Source organism: Diuraphis noxia, unplaced genomic scaffold (genome assembly GCF_037042655.1).
Source record: "Diuraphis noxia isolate RWA-SAM2 unplaced genomic scaffold, SU_Dnox_SAM2 contig0003, whole genome shotgun sequence".
Lineage (NCBI taxonomy): Eukaryota > Metazoa > Arthropoda > Insecta > Hemiptera > Aphididae > Diuraphis > Diuraphis noxia.
In genome coordinates, this window is record NW_028301713.1 from 31907413 (window position 1) to 31929335 (window position 21923).

The 21923-nt window shown below is 39.7% G+C and overlaps 1 protein-coding gene across 6 annotated transcripts in view; it reads right to left on the bottom strand.

Annotated features, from left to right (window-relative positions):
- The window catches only part of Tlk (Tousled-like kinase), a 41927-nt gene that overhangs the window by 14949 nt on the left and 5055 nt on the right, over positions 1–21923 (bottom strand). For 2 of the 6 annotated variants that reach the window (XM_015514818.2, XM_015514823.2), the window contains exon 3: positions 6304–6392. The exons of 1 other annotated variant lie outside the window; for it this stretch is intronic. In XM_015514818.2, the coding sequence (XP_015370304.1) occupies positions 6304–6392 (89 nt within the window). Of the gene's footprint in view, positions 1–6303; positions 6393–14348; positions 15117–21923 lie in introns of those variants that run through there. 3 more of the 6 variants (XM_015514848.2, XM_015514802.2, XM_015514840.2) reach the window with 3 other exon arrangements.

Here is a 21923-nt window from a genome sequence, read left to right on the forward strand (position 1 = left end):
AATTAATTTAAATGAGGTTATGAATTTGTTGTCTGAGACTGTTAAACCATTAGGCTCGAGATTAGGTTTATAGTAGGGATTGGTTCAATATTTAATGATGATTGTCCAATCCCTAAATGGCACATCCCTTCATGTCCATAACTTTATGCATATACATTTTCCATTAATAATTTAGATGAAGTCACATAAAAATCCAAGTTGGGTTTATTTGTTTTGATGAGTAAACAAATCGATGATCGATATCTTTGTCGCGTGGAAGATCTTAAGATTCCAAATTTTGGGAATATAATATTATATTTTATAAAAATGTCTATATTATGACTTATATTGGTTAAGTGCTTATAATTCATAAGCGTTTAAATTATGCACCTCAGGCATCTACGTAAACAATTATAGAAACATTTACAGTCCAGAGGATAATACAACGCCATATATGGTATTTTAATTAGTGACTAATAGATTGATAATAGAAAGTCGTCGAATTCAAACAAGAAATTCCAAAATTCTTAAAGACACAGCTTTAGGTTAAGAAAAATAATACGGGATATAGGTATTGTATATGTGCGTGAAAACGATTGGAATTCATTAAGAGGTTAGAGGATGTCGTCAGCGCACTATTTGTTTTCTCTCTCTAGCCCACACAAGACATAGACAAAATGCATTTATCTACACAGAATTATTTTTTTATGTTTTTGAATAATCTTAGGGTAAAATATAAAACTTATGTTATACTATTAAAAATATTATCCTCTATAATTTTTATTTTTGATTATTTCGCTCTGAGGTTACTAAAAAATCATAAACAAAACGATTATAGGCGAAAAGGTTTTATCTATGTTGCGTATGAGTCTCAACAAGAACACGAATATTGGACTGACATCCACTTAAGGACGTTTATTCTGTTATTTGCAGTGGGCATTATAATATATAGTACCATGTTTACTTAAGAGTGTACGACCAGCAACAATACATTTCAATAACTATAATAGAAATCCGTTACTAAAAGACGATATAAAATTGTGATAATGCATCCAATATTCATTAATTAGTAAGACAAACACAATTGCGGAAGCTACATGTAGTAATTAAATAAATTAAAATAAATTTACAATAACATCTTTGATAGAATAAATAATAACAATACAATTCCTAGTAGAATTTAAATAATATTGGTTGATGAAAAGAAATAGATAATAAGAGATAGATTCGTCTATCTCTTGAAAAATAACGTGTGTATCTAGCGACAAGTGTTAGGTACGAGGTGAAATTTTAAAATGTATTTGTGAAAGAAGGGTAGGACAATCACAAGTTAGTTAAAAGTTTAACAAGAAATTCTAAAATTCTACATTATTTGCAATTGTCTCTGTTTGGCAAGATTTAAAATAATAATAAAAAAGTGTAAGAAAATTTGAAATTTAACAAAAGAAAAATCATTGCAAAATGAAAAAGGTGTAAACAATGAAACGATCATGTGGGCGACGCGGCGATCGCTCGGTATACGTGGCGGTAGCGATTACGTGGCAACGGTTGATCAGCCGTGGCGCAGGTTATGACTGTCAACAACCGGGCCCAGGCGGCGGCTAAGAGGAACAAACAGCCGACAATCACATGGCTACGCGCGTTCCGATCCCACAGACTGACTGACTGTGAGCATGAATGGCACACCGCCGACGTTCAACGCATGCACGCACGCCCACCGACTCGCCGGGTTACTACGTCACACGATATTACCGTGCCACGGCGTACGATAATTACCGTACCCATTGAGCATCAGCCGGCCAGCTGGCCGGCCGGCGCGCACTTCGACACGCACACGCCGTAGCGATCGCGTGACGTCGCGCACAGCGTATACACCACGGGGACAGGGTAACGTGTAAATATTATATCATGTATATAATGAGCTCGTGTATCAAAATAATATGTGTACAAGTGACGTGCATCGTTTCCATCGAAACGTTGACATCGAATATCGTTATTTTACCCATCGTTTCCGGGACTTTTTCCGCGGGCTGTCCACGACGACCTGCAATCGGACACAATCAAACGAACACTGTTGTTGCTGGTGCTGATGTTGCTGCCGATAATAAACGGGCCTGACGACACGACACTTGACCATAATGATGAAAGACGTTACTGGACGAAGACGCCGGCAGACGACAACGACACATGCCTCGGCGGAAGTGGTTCCGGTGCAGCAGCGGCCACACTACTACTACTATTACTAACAGTACACTTAACGGTGTTACTATTACACGTCATGTATGACTAAAAGCGCGTATCGAAGACAAGCGGTGAAATGGCTGTGTGTGTGTGTGTGTGTGTGTGCAGGTTGATGGTGAGCGGGGAGGTGGTGGTGTCGTCCACCCTTTCCGCGCACAACACAATCGTTCGTAGCCCTCCTCCGCCGCCACCGTCGACGACTATAAAAGCTCAGCGACCGACGTTGATCAATAATACACGCGCGAAAGGCAGCATCAACCGAACGAAACGTCGTTGTCGGAAACAGGATGAAAACGAAACACCGCGTAAACCCCGCCGACGAAAAACAACACTTCAGCCGACGCAGTCCCCCGTCGAGAGATGCGCGACTGGAGCGAATAATACACACTGCACCGTGTGTGCACCACCGGACACACGAATGTCGTCGTCGTCGCCCGATGACCCCGCCGCCGACAACTGCTAACCGAAACACACGCCGCTGCGGCGTTCACCTCTCAACGACGAAGACTCGGGGTTTGGTGGGCGGATAAAAATTGCGTAAGCGAGATAAAAAAAAAACTCCCCGAGACCAACAACAACAGCACACACACGAACTCACGGCGTTCGCGCGCGTACTACTCCGTGCAGCCCCGGCAATCGCGCACGTTATACGCACGACGTATATAATGTGTCAAATACATGTAGTTTGCGTGTAGTATTTACCATCGTAAGTATATACGGTTCACAAACACCAACAGAGTTTACGGTACGCTCCGCCGCACGGCGCTACAGTAATTTTCACTTCTAAACGGCGGCGGCTTACCGGGGAGAGCTCTACAGTCTACAGACGGAGTTGTTTACAACTACAATAAGAATAATATATATATATTATATATGTATTAGTTATTATTATTACGATGACGACGTCACGAGAGAGAGAAGTTAAATTAAATATGGCGTTCAACGTCAATGTGTGTGTATCATATATTATTATATTAAATTTCGTGTTACTTAGCTCGATATTCTTTTTTTCGTAGTGTTCCTCAAGCCCCCCCCCACACTTATCACAACACGACGACCCTCTACACTTTCCCCAACGACTTATACACACACACACACATATTCAATACATGCTTTATACTACACAGCGCACATGTGTGTATGCATGTACTTGCAAGTTATGACTGGATGGGGAGGAGAGAGGAGAAAAAAATCGACTAATAATATTATACGAATACGTATGTATTACTATTATACACACGTTATGATGCATACCGTAAAAAATATATTACACCAGTCATACCATTCGAAATTATTCCACCTCCGCGTAATGTTGTAGTACATACGTACATAGCCTATGTAACATAGGTACAATCATAGTTGTACCAAACACACCAGGTAAAAAAAATAATATATATATATATATATATTATACAGGGTATGCAAAGAGTACACAATAGAACTAAACATTTTTCAATATGTCACTTTCTTTGTTTTTACACGTAAACTAGTAAGACGAAAGTGATTACTTTTCGTACTAAATTGGTTTTTATTCTGTACTAAAACGGGACGACTTTACTACATTTTTTTTTTAAGAATACTTACACTCATCCTTGCACCGTGAGAATAGATGTGAACGTTCAACGTTTTCATTAGGAAATCAGCATCGCGGTGATGTAGTTGGTAGTAATACACAATTTTTGTCAAATAAAATATATATTAATTTATATAAATAAAGGAACTTTTAAAATAAAAATTTTCAACTCAATGGCCTATATTGCCGAGAGTTTAATGTACAATAAAAATAAATAAATAAATATTTATCATTATACATTAGTCTCTTCGTAATTAAAGCCCGGACAATATGGAGAAGACTTTTTCCTCAACCCCACTGAATATGGAAAAAATATAAAATATACATTATCTAATATAATATATATAATAAGTTTTAAAATAAAGATTATTGACTGAACAATGTGATGAGGTCGGTGTTTTACTTTTAATATTTGACAATTGTTAGCATAGAATTTTGTGTAGAAATATGAAAACGTAAAATAAAATAACTATATAATATAGTATAAACAGCTTTGAAATAGAAATAGAATAATTTTGTTAATGTAAATATTAAAAAAAACGCACAGATTTTTCAAGATGGTGCGATAATAAAATATAAAAACACATTCCGATGCTTAAAATACCTATCAATTTTTTTAATTTTGCAATGGAAATCGTTAGATAAAAATAACAATAAAACACAACGATTAACGATAGACATTATCTCGTTACTGTGTACTCTATAACAAGCAACACGTAAACGAGGAAATCGCAAGCTTGAACAATAATATTGTGAATAATCATAACTTGTCGAACTTCTAAGTTATTATATTAAATATTATGTAGTTCTCTTTAATTGTTCTATAAAAGATATTATGATGATGATGATGATGATGGCGACGATGACGAACAACTCGTTCAAACTTCCTCGACACGAGGTCGATTCGTAGTTACCCCCTCCACAAACGACGATACCGTTAAAAATAACCATTAACGTACAGAAAGACGCATACCGCATACTTATACTTATATAATGATAATATTAAAATATTATGCTCGGAGTTTGTTGAGCAGTAAACGATTGCGGTGTGTGTACCGATTGACGTCGACAGGGGATTTATAAATAGAAATAGGAGACTCGTGCAACTTACGTAGTTAAATACGGGCTGGAATGATGATCAGAATTGTTAAACTCGGGCACGACCAGTGCTATCATGGTTGTCGTAGTGATTTAGCAACGGTTTTCAAAGACGATCTTTTATGACACAGACAAAACGCACGAATACAAAAAAAAATAGTCACAATATGTCGCAGAGGGTCACCTTGAACCGCAATCAAATAATACTGGTAATCGATCGCTAACTGTTCCGAGACGAATAACACTAGTGTCGTGGAAAAAACATGAAGTCTTGGAGGGAAAATATAAATTTTGAACGATAACCGACGACGAGATGTCGAATACGAATATCGATATCAGTAAGGTACTCTGTTCAAGCGTCTGAAAGAATTGACAGGGACTGTTAAGAAATCGAAACACAGTTTTGCAAGTTTAAAAATTTAAAAATAAGCGAATGTTTAACGACGTGTATGTATAAATGGTAAACGGCAACGATAACAAAGACTTTCTATGATAATAATAATTTTATTTTGTAGTGTACGACAACTACGAGCGACGCTGGCCGGATGGTGATAACGTGAACGCGACGACGATTTTATGGATATTATTATTGGTCGAATAACGACATAACACGAATCAGCCGATTAAATAAAAAGAAAGAAAAATACGCGTCAATCGTGATTGCGGAGCGTATGTTTGAGTTGCTTCGTATATATGCTAATAAACTAATAAGCTAGGTAATAAATATAAATTGATCGATAATATTTTAAACATCGAGTGCGCAAATCACGTACCGGCGCATAATAATATAAACGTATATTATATATATATATATGATTTTTTTTTGTCGTTTCCGAGCCAAGTTTTGACAGTGTTATCGAGCAAGCAAACGGAACACTCGACTGTTGCCATTTACACGGGCGGCGGCCGTAACTCTATTTCGATTGCGCGGCATACCTACATAATAATAATATTTGTCACCCGACGATTAAAATATTTAACTGTAGCTCTATTATTCACAATTTATATCATTTTTTAGAACTCTTTTCATCCAGATTAAAATGTTATACCACTATTGTGTGTGAATACAGTTTCTCCAATGTAAATTATTTACTATTTTCTCCGTCCGCATCGTGGTGCACTGAAATTTAATGTTAATACAATTTATACACTGTGCACACGCGCGCACGGTCAAAAGCTGGTATTGTAAGATGGTGTGGGGTGGGTGGGGGAGATCAGCTCAGAGCTCACTACAATTATAACACAAACCATCACTGACGGTGTCATTACTTATTTCTTTTTAAAAGACATCACGTAACGATTACGAAAATTATTTTATGCTAAACATTATTATTATTACGATACTGTGTGCAGACGACGTGTGCTATTATGGTTTTTGTGTTTATTTTTTTTTTTTATTGATGTTGACTTACTCGTGCGCCGATGAACCTGGCTTCCAGTAATTCCTGTTTACGTGGATCCAGCGCAGCTTGGAAGTGATGCTCCATTTTGACGCTAGCACCTATACGAAACACAAAACCTTGGTCAGAGAAACTGTCGACAAATCAACTGAAAACGTGTAGGCACAATAACATAATAATATTATATGACGGCGCGCGGTGGCGTATATTATTATGTTTTGTCTCCGATTATATTTTACTTGGTTCCCGAGCTGCGCGCGGCGGCGGCGGCCTAATTAATCGCCCGCCAGTCTATCAGGGTGATCTCGCCCGCCTGCCTGATCGACCATCGGATTCCGATTAAACCACATACCACACAAGTGGTGGATTTCGATTGAACAAAATGTTATATTAATATGATTTGTGTTTACTCTAGGCGAAAGGAAAACGAAAAAATTTGAACCTATTATACTAAATATACACAAGAACATAATCTTTATACGGCTGTTGTCTGATTCTATACCTATATTATTATTTTTATTTTAGGCGACTCGCGATATTATGTAGGGAAATCTAGTTTCTACGGGGTGATGTGTGCGTGGCTACGAGATTGACAAACAACCCGATAGCTAGCGATCGAAATTCATATTCCGCCTTGCCGCTTTAACGGGCGGTTAAGTCAAAATAGCTTATTTTTAAACAGGTCGTGCGGTAAATGCCGAAGGTCAACGGCAAGTTAATTTTAACTAATCGGTATATTTAACAAAACACATAGGAGGCGTCAGCTGCAGCAATATGATATTAAAATTATATATCATAATCGTGTGTAATTACGTTTCGCTGACCAATAAATAAATTCCTCTTGATCCGTACCTCAATTTTTTTCGACATTTCCGCCGTGCAAACAACAAAATCTACACGGCAGTTTATATTGCTGTACTTTACCACCACGACCACGACCACTGACGGTCGTCCCCAAAATCATAATCAGGCTTGCAAACCAAAAATGAGCGCCGGCGCGCGGGGAGATGGGGAGAAATCTATTCTTACCGAGTTACCGCACTTGAGCCAACCTAATCAGAGCCTCCCTGAGGCAAACTCACCCGGTATCATTACATGAAAGTGCCACACAATACACGTCGTTGAGAGACGGCGTTAGTGGAAATCCGCATTCTGACTTGAGCGACCCACCGCCACCACTGTGTTTGGTATGCCACAGTGGTTAATCGAGGTTGCGAGAATTATTATTCTCCACTTTTGTCTAGCGCACACGACGATGTGGAATATCGTTTTATTATTGGTCCTCCCAAAGCCAGTTTTTTTATTTGTGTTTGTATAGAAAACCGACATCGTAGGGTTGATAGCGGTGATGGTGGTAGACGAATGTGGTGTTAGGGGTGTGTAAAGACGAATAATCATTCGTATAATTTACATTATATTTAATACGTATACGAACGACAAGAGAATCGGAGATGGCGTGTGTGTGTGTTTGTGTATCATGCACTCGATGGCCGTACACGTAATTATGGACATTTTCATCCCGACATTGTATTCGACCGCCGCCGATATAGCGCGCGACGTTGCCGGTTTGCGTACGGTCGAGAGGGCGGCGGCGAACTCACACAAACACACACACGGACTCGCGACCAAGACATCGACGACGACGGCCACAGCAGTCGGACGGAGGAGAAACGTACAAAGCTTAATATTATGTTGTTTTTTTTTTCCATTTCGTTTTGCTTTTTATATTGTTATTGCGTGCGCACTGTGCACACCGATATTCGTATTTTACAATACACGACGACGACGTGTATAATAATAATACTACACGTAACAATATACCAACACCGAGCGCACTCACTCCCTCTCACTCTGGCGCACACAGTTATGCATAAGGATTACACTCACACACGCCCGAACAGATAGACATACGCACACAACACACGATGTTATATATATTATTATTATTTTTATTATCGCGTATGTGTATGGCGTACGGGAGTATTTAGAATTCACACGTATCGAGTCGGACCAGGAGTGGAAGAGGGTGTTTGTAAGCGAGGAGGGGAGGTCATCCGCCGAGCTGCGTTGCCGGATCGTGTCCGTTTCACAGCGCGTCTACGGAAAAGGGCAGGACCCCGCCACCTCCCGCCGTCTGAGGGAGATGGACTGATTCGTGACACGAGGTATATATAATATGCCGAGTAGTAGCGGTGTACGCGTGTGTTGTGTGTGTTAGCCGAGTTAGGCTGGCGGGCGGGTGGGTCGGCGATGGCGATTGACAGGACGGCGGGTGGGTGCCAAGAGAAAACGATCGATTCTCTAGCTATTCTAGCAAACTCCGTTTTATACATATTGTACATACGCGCGATCGTGCGTGTGCGTGTGTACACGTAAAAGCCACTGTGTCGTTGTCGGGCGGCCATGCATAAGTAACACACCGGAGCGGGCACACAGACGTTTGAAAACTCCAGCGGAGTCTCACCCCGCAAGCCCTGCCATCCCGGCAGTCAAGGCAGTAACATTGCAAACAAAACCCATCGCTGCCGCCACCACCCTCCTGCCGACATTCGGTCGCTGCCGCCGACGTTACCCGTTACCCGGTAGTACCCGGTCACAGTCGATTTGACGGTCGTTGAAGACCCCGCCGTCGAGATTCTCACCCACCGTCAAAAAGACGCGCCCTCCCGTCCACCACCTCCACAGGGTCCTTCTGGTAGTCGAGCATCGTCACGATCACTTTACGCAATATTATTATTACAGAATATGACCGCGTATTGTTGATGCGAGGTATACAATAATATCATCGAGTCGGGTGGAAAAGAACAAAAAAGTATAAACACCCTCGACTCCCGGGCGTAAGCACACAGCCGTCATTGTCATTCTTTTATAATATACTGGAAGAGGTTGTTCAAAAAACCTTTATCGCGTTGTTTTTATACAACACGCATTCGCGCGCTAACAAACAAACAAATGTGACGATAATTCGACCGTAATCAGCGTCACCCGCCGAGAAAACGAGCTTTTGAAAACATCAGCGAAACGTCACAACAAAAGCTTTTCGCAACAGTTAAAAACCGAAATGGCGTATGAACGCGGAATCAGCAGGATCGCAAACCAAACAACTTCCCCGCCACCGCACGCCAACCGAGTGTAGTAGACGCACAATAATATACTTTTTGTACGATATCAATAAATGGTAAAAATGTCGAACACCCGCAACCGAGACTATGAAAGAGTAAAACGACAATTTGTCCAGAAAAAATTTAAACGCGTTACATGATACTAATAATGGCGTTTCACATGTAAAATATACCGTTTACGCTCAACACCGCCGTCGCCGTCGTAGTCATCGCTACGCATCATTTCGGCGCAGAGTGAGTGCTAATCATCATATTTTAATTTTTAATAATACTATCATAATATCACTATACGATGACGTTGACAGAGATACTTTAATAATAATAATAATATTAGCTTAATAATGACAAATGCGTTTAATTATGATTTTGAGAAAACGTTCGTGGAGCACGACGACCGGTCGTCATTTTTAAACGAAAAATGAAAAAATAAGTAAATAAACAAATAGTGTTCTTGTTGACTTGGAAATGAACAAATAATAATATCGCACACGCGATTGCTGCGCAAATTTCAAAACGCAATTAAATAACAATCGCCCGGCGGCGGCGAATATAATACTCAATGACAAACGAGAAAATATTCGTATTGTCATATATATATATATACGTTATTATTATATGTACCTACGTGGTATTTTTATTAATACCCACAAATTAGACTCCCACTGACCGACTGTCAGAGACGATGCTACGTGTGCGATTCGTACGTAACGTTTGCAGTTTGTATTGTATATTACAAAATCGTTAACACGATATTATAATAATAGTGTTATAGTGTATAGAAAAAATCCTTATTTCGACAGAACATACGTATCGAATCCACTTACACAGTGTCGTTATATAAACCATTTTTTTTTTAGATTAAAAAATAAGGACAGTATTGGGATCACTTTTTAAAAATATTCAGTAGTAGGTTAAAATTATTCTTCGAATGAAATACACCTTACCAACTACATATTATAATATATAAAATAATCTGTCTGATCCCATCATCGGCTAGTCGGAATCACTAGGAGCATGAAATTTGAACAGTAGTTTCGTTTTTTTTTTTAGGGGGAATCCGTGGTAACATAGAGGGCATTGAGTGTGGGGTGGTACGGTAAGGGTTAGTTTAATGTATTTGTCTGTAGGTTTTTAAGTTGGTAGTGTTGTTACACGTATTTGTGTATGTGTGGCAAGAATATGTTGTTAAAAATCCCGCGTATTATAGTTCGAAATATTAAAATATACTAATTTTTTCACAATTTCTGGTTACTACCTACACATATAATATAAAAACTGATGAAAAAAAATTATACGTAACACAAAAAACTACACACTGACGAAGCCGAGTTATTCGGATATTTAATAAAATGTATATAATTTATGATTTTTGTGAAGGTTTATAACACACGAATTAAATTATATGATATAATATTGAACTAAAACATACCCTCGGACAGTTTAAAAATTATATAATGCTCGGGCGGAAGGGTTGCTAAGAGCGTAACGCCTATTTTTTTTTTTTTAGTTTTAAAAATCGGTTTAGTTAATCTACAAACGCAAAAGTGGCGCAACGGTGGTGGTATTTTAAAATCGTTATTTTTGTTTTTAGATGGATATGATGTTATTACATTCGTCGGGTTGTTTTGGGGATTTAGAACAGGGCCCGCTCGCTTTTCACAAGGCGTCACGTTACCGAATTACCGACATTTTATAGTCTACGACACTAGGCCGACGACAGCGTAGGCGGCGGTGAATCGTTCAAACACGACGACGACGATCGTTCTGTTTTCTGTTATACGTTCTCTATAATGTAATATTATATTGTACGCGGCCACGCGGGAGAGTAAATTATTTTATACCGTCGTGTTTTTTAAACGCAATTATTATTGTCGGCCAAGAAAATATGTTCACTCACTCGTTGTTCGACTCTGCAGAACACTTTGGGGTCAACGAAACTCAATATTATTACTATTATTATTATTATATTATAGTTAGACGATAGAGTACCGTTTTTTTTCTATTTTCACAGTACTTGTAAATTCGATCATGTTGGTAATAAAATGATGGTTGGAAACGATTTGCACACGGCGATGTGATATTCACCGATCCAAGTCGAAAAATTAAACGACGGTATCTCCGCCATTCGGCGCAACTGTAAATGCTACCACGGTTACACTACTTCATTCAGATATATTACTCGCACAAAATCATAATTTTTGTTTCCATTTTTTTTATTCTTTTGATTGTACATTTGTACCTACGTCGACTGCGATAATTGATTCATTTATTTAATCATTTACTTATTGACAACATGATATTATGTCGTTTAGAGGTTATTTTTTTAGTTAACCGACGCACAACACATTGGTACAACTAATTAATATCGATTTAAATAAAATATAAGACTCGAGTATTCGAACACTTAGAAGTATTATAATACGATTATAATATACTTTAATACTTGTCGGTTGATTATTGATACGACGTTTGGTTAGATTAGAAGTGAAAAAACTACATAACGTTTATTAATATTGTAATCTTACAGCGACACGCCGACGACTCACGGTGAGAAAATCGAAACATTTTAACAATAAAATAGATAGAAAAAATAACTTTTATAATCAGTCTTTTCTAGGTCACATACATAAAATTAGTCCTTGGTCACGTTACACGGTGTCATTTTTATCAATTTAATATTCTATACAAATGTCGTTTCAAATGCGGCAAGCACATTTTTTCGTGTGTCGCGTTATTTGACATATTCTATTAATTATTCACCAAATTATAACTTATCAAAACTGTGAACTCGTCGCGTGATCTACGGTTAGAGGTTTGATGACTGTGTGAAACGTATTAGTTCTATGCACACAATAATAATATTATACTGTTCATTAAACGTTGAGCAATAATTTTTCAACACTACATCACATACATAGACCGGTAGAAATGTGTTTTCGAAAATAAGCACGCAAAAACGTGAGAAACGTCGAAGAGCCTCGCGCGACTAACCATCTAACTATTCAGATTTTTGTTTTTTTTAATATATCTCTTAAACAAAATTATAGTCGAAAGCGATTCTTAAGCGCAAGCGCATTTATCACTGCAAGTCGAAAGTCGACTTAAAGCGTTATTGACAAAGTGGAACGACGTCATACACTTGTAAACACATTTATACTAGTATATAAAGATTTGCATGATCGGATTCGTTTAGTGCCTGCTATGACACACAGCTAGAGGTTTCGTCGTAGTAATATTATTAAAGAAAACAATTTTTCAAGCGTACAGAATAATAACGTCGGTCGTCAGACACAAAACGTCAAGCTCCTTCCACCTACCTACCTATCTGCGTACCTGCCGACCGTCCACCTCTCGGACACGGCGGAAATGACGCAAAGGCGGAAAAAGCCGACTAAACGGTCTATCGGTGCATGCGTACACGACGAAAAGTCGCGGATTTGGGTTATAGTAGTATGGGACGCGCGCGCAAAAATAAAACACATCGGAATGCGGCGGCAGAAACTTTGGCCGGTCATCTCTCTCTCTCTCACACTCTCTAGCTCGAACTCCGTCTTTCTCGTCATCGGTGCACACACACACAAACACAAATACACACACAAATACGTATGCGCGCGCATGTATGTGTGTTTGTGTTCGGTATTCGGCCGCCATTGTTCGCGCGCGCCCGACTACACTTCTCGGCCGCTTATTTATTATACGACGTATTTATCCAGAGCACATCTCCGCTCGGCTCTCGCGCTCGCACAAGACACACACGCACACGCAAGCCGTCTCCCGCCCTCCCTCACTTCGCATACAAAAGACGACACAAGCGGCGAAGGCAACAGCCGTCGAGTCTTCCACGAATGTGCTACGCGAACTTGCCACGTACACGCACACAAACACGATGACGACGACGACGACCTATGGAGGAATCCGTTGCCAGAGGCGAATCCGATTATATGAAAAAAAAATAAAATCCACACGACGAGCATATTATATATATATATATATATATATATATATTATGAGTTCTTGGCATAAAATAATATTGTAGAGGAATTGAACGACAACGATGCAACAATATCGCCATTTACGGGTTTCGTCGTCCGAGCCGCCACACTATCGTACAACAACCTACCAACCAGCATGTGTGTGTTTGTGTGTATGTGTGTATGCCTCCATATTATATTATATTTATATTATATCGTATCGTGTGAGCAACAGAAAAAAATTTAATTGAACCGGCGACGGAGGAGGAACATTTTGCGGAGGGAACAAGGTAGTGCGGTGTCAGCTAATAAACAGTGGAGGGGGCGTGTTACGGCGGCGGCGACGACCGTCGAGCAATTTCTCGTACATTTTAGAATAAACGCAAACCGTATTTAAAAACCCACCGAGAGGTCGAGGCATTATCGATCGGCGGTCGTCCGAAAATAATACGACTACTACAACTATGGAAATGGAATACGCAACAAACACCACTACGACGACGGCGGACGGGGAGCAACCCTCTCTCGTCGTAACCTACCGACGAGAGGTTGTCTTTGTACGATGTAACCGTACATGTGTGTTTTAATAATATTTATAATAAAATCAGAACGACAAGGTACGTTCAAAAGAAGACATTTTATAATATTATAAGAGACTAGAGACATTTTCGACACGGGAAACGAGAAGCGAGTGCCGCCGGGAATGCGGAAGAGTCGACGCGACCGTAAAGCATAATATTATTGTTTGTACGCGATAAGCTTATACAATGATACTATTACAATATTACATTAAATTATATCTAAAGGTTTCTGAAAACGGCTTCTTTGAGGACACACGCGATAATAATAATGTTTACATAATATATAATATAGTATTATACGGTAATAATGATATACACAAACATATATTATTGAATTGCATAGTCTTGTGGAACACAAAAAATTTTACAGGTGTCGAACTAACCTTGGGAACACATCATCATCGATAAATGCGCACCGGTCGTTGCTGCTGCTGACGACGACGGCGAAGGCGGCGGTGGCAGCGGTACGAGGTAACACGACATATGCACTGGCGACGCAACAATATGAACTCTGCGCCTCTTCCATGGGCCGGGGGAAGTAGGGTGGCGGTGGCGACGGCGGTCGGTGACGGGGAAGATGTGTCGGAGAGAGGGGAGGTGGGTCGAACGGCGAGAAAAGTACACCCCACCGCCGTTCAATCGCTGCCGTTACACTAGTTAGGTACTGCTACTACAACAGCAGCCGTTGGCGGAACTCATCGTCCGAGTTTCCACACGACGTGATATTGATTTTACAATGAAATTCGCTGCCGACGACGAAGACGGCAGCCGTTAAAAAAAAGAATAACAAGAAAAACGCCTCGCGACGTCGGGCGTATGCGTCTCCTCCGATGGCACAAGACGAGGGCGCCGCCTCCGGTGTGCACCGGGTGCGAACGCGCGCGCGCGAATTCGGACGGGATTAAAAGCCGTCGCGCGTATTTACTGAATGTCCAGGCTTCGGGATATAATAATAATATTCTGATTAAAACGACAATAATATTATTGTTGTCGCGTGTAATCGCGTCCGCGGGCCGCGTCTGTCGGAAACCATAGGTACGGGACGACGCACGCGGACGTAGAAGAGAATTAGTGAACAGAACGGACGGACGACGACGACGGACGGACGCACACGCACTGCCGGCTGGCGGTTTTGTGAAACGATAACTGCGGCCCGCACGACCCGATGACCAGACTCGGAATGGGAATAATGACTCTATATCCTCCCGACGATAATATAATATATATATAATACATAATAATATATAATATGACAGTGTACACACGAGCAGCTGCTCTGCTCTTCGGGACCGCTCTCTATAAAACGCGTGTATTCAATAATAATATCATACACTGCTGCAGTGTTATAGTATACCGCTGTGTGTAGTAGTAGTGTGCATTCCTTTCCTGTGTTTGGTAATAATAATAATATTCAACTACTATAATTTTTTTCTCTCCTCTTCTCTCACATTTTTTGATTGCGCGCAATGCCCAATGCTGCGCGACCTTCGCACACCGCGCAACCACGCACCAGTGTAACCACTCACGGGCTCTTCCCCACCATCACTCTCACACACTCTCTTCTCTGGCGTTCCTACCCTGTTGCGAATTTTCACCGACAATTTTCAACCACCTACCGTGTGCGGTGTGCGTATCACACCCCGCGGCCCGCACACACCTCCGGCTACACCACCATTGTATAACGCGCGTACTTTAGCTACCCAACTATGCACAACGATTTTTTCACCCCTCACACCCATGTTCGTTTACGTCTTATCTTCTTTCGGTTTCCATCGTGAAAATGGTCGACGATAAGATGGTATACATGACAAACGTAGTCCCGACCCGTCGGAACAAGAATATTGCGATGCACTTTCCTCGACTATGTTATTAAGGCCTATATTATCGGTATGAGGAGTAAAACCGCTTGGATTTTCAAACCGACCGTCCAACGATCGTTGTTCTTCATTAGACAATAACAGTCAGAGTGGAAATTACAATTAACCCCTTCGTACGGTTAAATGGAAATTATCACATCAGATCTATCCACTCGCAATGACGTTTTTAACGAACGTTAGAGACAAGAAGAATGTATTTTTAGTCTCTACGAGACTTTCAAATATGTGTACAATGACTAACAATATGCACATACGTGCGTGTAAAGGAAAATAGAAAAACAAATCGCACTGATAGCGCCAAAAATATAATATTGATAGTGATAATATATTCGTATAGGGAACCGTGTACGGAGATTACAATATCGTATACATAGGTATCATTGTGTGCGCGTAAACGTTGTGCAGTAAGTTTTGTAGTTGTTATGCTCTATAACGACGTAGTTGTAGTCGCTGTACCTATATAAATTGTATGCGTGTGTTTTTGTGGTATCGTGAAAAAGATATCGCCAAATGAGGTTACACGATCGCTTGAGCTGCGGCGGCGGCAACGATGGGGGGAAAAACAAAACTAAGATGGCGCCGCCCATCGGTTTTTAGCGAAGTGGTAAATTGAAATGCACACACGCGCGCGCACGAGCTGGCGCGGCGTCCGGTGTGTATACCGTGTATTATAATAGTCGTGATTTAGTGCAACGGGCAACGGCCGCGTAAACAACAAAAATCCTCAACGAGAGTCCAATATGGCGACTCCTCCGCCAACGGTAATGTCGGCCCGAGAAGCGGCGTACGTGGTGTACGTCGGCGCGTTTCTCTCTATGCATATATAATTCATAATGTATTATATTATAATAATAATAATAATACCGGAGAAACACGAAAGGTATAAATAAGGAATAATATAATAGTAATATTACTAATAGGAGAGCGCGCACCAGTGTGTATTATGTACGTCATATAATGCGAAGCGCATGTTTTGGTGTGTGAGCGCGAGACATTGGGAAAAATAAAAAATAAATATGTATATAAGACCAGAGAACGAAAAGAGGAAAAGAACGAGCAAGAAAAAAATAAAATAAAACCGATGAAGGAAGGAAGTGTGTGCGTGTGTACGTCAAAAGGATCGAGCGAGGGGCGCGGGGGCGCACGGTTCGGCAACGCCGCTAGATTCGTGACGTCACGGCCGCGGCTGGTACGGCCGAGTGGGCAGTCAGCTGACGACTACTACACGAGTTCGAACGGTAATGCTACGATTATTTTTATCAGCAGGGCACTGCGGGGCACGTCTGATGTCTGGCGCGCGTACCGCGGCGATGTTTGGTCGCGCGCGCGCACCAGGCGCCGCACACACGAAACCTAACAGATTTCAACACACCCGGGGTATGTATAGCCTCCGGGTGTTTAAACACAATTTAACATCATCTATTAAATTTCTGGAGTAGGAAATAAAAAGCACGGTAAAATAAAACACGGCAGCCAGAACGGCGTGAGATTTATAATTGATCTATCGACGATTGATTGATTAATGATTCGGAAAAAATAACACGATAAAACTATTGCGCGGTAACTACTGAACAATCGTGTTTGCATGTCATCGGTAAAATCGGAATAGTGTTAAATGGCTACAATAATATAATGTTATGGCATATGAACGCGCTAAATCGTTTAATTGACATAGCGTCGACAACTCCACGAATTAATTGGCGATGTAAAAATAAGTGACGTATAAATATGTAAGACGTCCAGAAAGTTTATTAAATATAAAAAGAATAGAGGGCACTCGAGATGTGCATGTTTTAATTTCGAGCGTATATGTCATCATGACCTCCGACGGCGCGATGGTGGCGGTGATTAAATTTCATCGATTCAGCCGAAACGATATCGATTAATGGAAATTAATTATAAATCATAATAAAGTGACAATAATAAATAATAAAATACGATACGAATACGATCGACGAACCTGGTTATAAACTACATAGCAACCACGGCGACAACGAGTACGCGTTGACGTAATATTATTATTATTATTAATATTATGGTAATTGTGTATTTGTGTCACAGGCGTACGCGGTGTCGTCCGATAGAGAACGTAACCGCGCTCCCGGGTCTGAATCCCACAGAAACCACCTACGCCGCCGTATTACTACTGCTATTGCCTATTACTTCTATTCGGATGACTCGCGCGCGTGCGATCGTCGCCGACGGCCCAAGCGCGTATAAATGAACGGCCGGTCGCGCGCGCGCCGCTTGAATTGAATTATATTGCGTTTATAAGCTCCCTGTGTTTTTACGCCCGCGGGACAACGGAGGGCAGCCAGCAAACGAACGAAGCGGCGCCGAGTCTATTGTGTCCGACGGGTCGCGAGGTTGTGGTGTGAGCGGGGAGGAGGGGGAGCACCTCAAGGACCGGTATGTGCGAGGAGTGTGCACTGTGCATGCCGCCGCCGATGTAATTAGCGAATTCGATTCACTCTCGACGTTGCCAGACTTACGACAGATTTCACAATCGGAAAAGAAAAAAACATAATAATGAAACATAAAACATAACGGGGCAAAACTGGTTGTCAGTTCGTCGATTTTTTGCTATGTTTGCATAGGCCACCACTGACGGCGGCTGTACCGAATGTTTTTTTTTCCATGCATACGCCACTGCCATTGCTGCTCTACTAAGGAAACGAGAGCGGTTCACTGGTATTTAAACATAATATACGAATGTATAACACATAATAGTATAATAGTATAATAATATTGTGATGGTCCGTCGGATACGATCGGATAGAGGGAAACCATTCCTAGTTATGAACCGAGGAATGTATTCGGTTTATAACGATTATGAAGTGCGTGTTGTTGTGCATAATGACGTCTGCGATTTCATATTATGTGTGCGAATAGTTATCCGATGTATATTATTTCCGATACTAAATTGAACGTGGGTTTGGAAAGGTTATTTTTTGATTATATCGAGTTCTATTGTAATGAGAGTAAAGTAAAACTTCTCAACCAATTACGAAAAACCCGTTTTTTATAAAATCGATCTCAGTTTGTTCGATATAACTATAGAAAACGATTAATTAGTCAAAACTGTCACTAATCGAATTCGATTTTTTAAATATTTGTGATAATAATTTATTGGTTAACACATAAATACTTACAAATTAATTATAAGTAAAATATATTTTATGTTACATGTATTATAATGGCCCAAATCACTACAGAAGATTTCCTTTAAATATAAATAAAAATAAAATATGTATTAATAATTAAAAATATGTTTAACGTATTTTTCCCGAATATATCATTAAAATATATAGTAAAAACTTGAAGTTTGACAAAAAATATAGGTACAATTTTTTTTTTTATTGAGATTTTAACAAAACATAATATTTCGACAGTTAAAAAAATATAATATAATACATTTGTAATAATCAGATTCAAATTCATAACTACACTATAGAAACTAAAAATTGTGAAGTATATTGAACATATTTTTTTAATATAGGTATTGCTAATATCTAATAAATTAATACCATGTAAAACATGGGATTGATTTTAACGTTCAGATGGTAGAAATATCTAAATTATTTGTGCGAGGTATATTTTAAATATATTGAACTTACATTATGTAATTTGTTTTATAAGTAAAATATAAGATATATCTATCAAATAATTGTTGTACGTGCAGCAGTAGAAACTTTGAATTTTTTGAATAGTAACTAGACTGTTGTATACTTAGTTGTATGGTTAGGATTTTATATAATATTAGATTTTTTTATGGGCGGTTATATGAGTGTTCTAAATACATTTTACTCTGAGATCGATTAAAAAAAAAATATATATATTAAATTTATGACAGTGGTATTACACAAAACACGATAAGACATTCCAGATGATTCAAACGAATATCGTGTACAAAGGGGTGGGCCATATAACTTGGGGAAATGGATTTTCAGAGATTCGGATTCAAGAAATAGAAATCGCGAAAAACGAGTACTCAAATCACAGCGTTTAATCGTGGCTCTACAGGAAATAAAAAAAAAACAATCACCCACACGACCACACGCAATTTACACCCTACAATACGGTTTTACGTTTACAGTAGCGATGGTGTATAATAAATACGCATATGACAACGTTTAAACTCCTAAAAATGCAAACGTAAACACGAAAACGGGTATATAGTGTAATATAATACGACGAGAAGACTGTCCTAGTCTCCTAGACACAAGTGATAGGCTCATGCGATAGACTTTATCTGTAAAAGATAAATTCACGATTATAAAATAATATTATAATAACACTTTTTTGTCATTCGCGTAATATTATTTTCCTGTTCGGAGCATTATGTCCTCTATTTTTTTCACTCCTCTATGACTGCGTCGCCGACGAATAATATCGTAGGCGCACCGCGCACCACGCGCGCAATTTTATAGGAATCCGTTATTATGTTTAAATTCTTTTTTTTTTTACAAAATACAGTACTATAATAATATATTAGTGAAATATTATACCTTTACCGGAGCGCGTGTCTTCCACGCTCAACTCACCCGCCACCATTGAACGACTATCAGCTGATTACGTACACAAAACTGTGTAAGGCGGCGGATAGAAATATGCCGTACAAAGTATATGATACACGCCAATCGTCAATAATAATAATATATTATTTTTACTATGGGAAACTCGGCGTTGCGGTTATAAGTCGAAATAATATAAAGACACAATTCGATATCATATACAATATGCTTAGATTTTGTTTGACACAAAACATTTATGTACATTGTATACAACCGATTATATTAGGTATTCATTCGGTAGTGGTATTTATCATTATTATTATTATTACTATTATTATTACACCGTGGCGGCGGTATGGAACGACTCGACCTAAAAAAATTAAACATTACGGTCGAAAAATGAGAAGGGGAAGGGGGGCGGGTTGTAGGTCTGATTTTGCATACCAACATATAATATGATTATTGTTTCACAAGAGTATAAATGTCAAATGTTTTATTATACATTATAGTCGACTAGAACTATCCGTCTACGCAATAATGAAAATATCGAAATATACGAATGTGTAGCTATGTAATAATATACATGAGAATCCCGCGAGGTGAAAACTCCTTTTATGATATTATTATTATTATTATTTTTACAAAAACTGAGTCTCGTAAACGTGTATACAATATTAATATAATGTTGCTTACGCCATCGCACTGTAAAATCCAACACTATTGCGTGGTAGCGGCGTTAATCGTGGAAGGTAGAAACATAATATTCTGTAGGGCGTCGTTATAATTAAATCATAGTGTCAACATAATTCTCTTCCGATCGTTTTCCTGTGGATTCTGCACAGAGGAGCACACATGAAACGCGTGACGGGCAGACCAATTTTTGAGCGGAAAAATGTATTTTTTCTTTAAATTTTTTTTTCGACAAACGAGTGTAGGTATATGATTAAAATTAATAGCGCGCTTCATGTCAACTGGTTGTTAAACCGAAAATCTTTCGGTTTTTTTTTTTATCATTCCGTCGTGGAAACATCGGACCAGCGTTCCTCGGAACTATACACGAAAATTATCAGTACCGTCAATTACACACGGTTAGGTGTGCGCGCGCGCGACCGCTTGTATAATGTAATAATTTGTGTGCGTGTGCAGTAAGGTGTACGAGTGTGCGTGTGCAAGTCTACGGCAAGGAAAGGGTTACCCGTCGAGCGTTTATCCGGTCACGCTGTGACAATGATCCACGGCCATTCAACGACCTTCCGAAAGCATATTGGCACGGCACAGTGTTGCCATACGGCGTGTCGGAGATTATTTTTAAACATGATAATATTCTCGTTCGTTTCCCCGGCCCGCGCCACCGCGGTCGCCCACGAACACCGTGCGCAGCCGGCAGAGGCTATTTAACTCGTATCATAACAAACACGCTCGTCCCGCGCTTGCCGCACGCACACATGCACGTCGACTCCACTTGATTTCCGATGCGTTTTTCACCAACGCTTTGCGACCGCCGATTTCTCGACCGCAAAACGGGTGGCGCGCTTGGATTTGTGAATTGTTTTTTTTTTGTTCATCG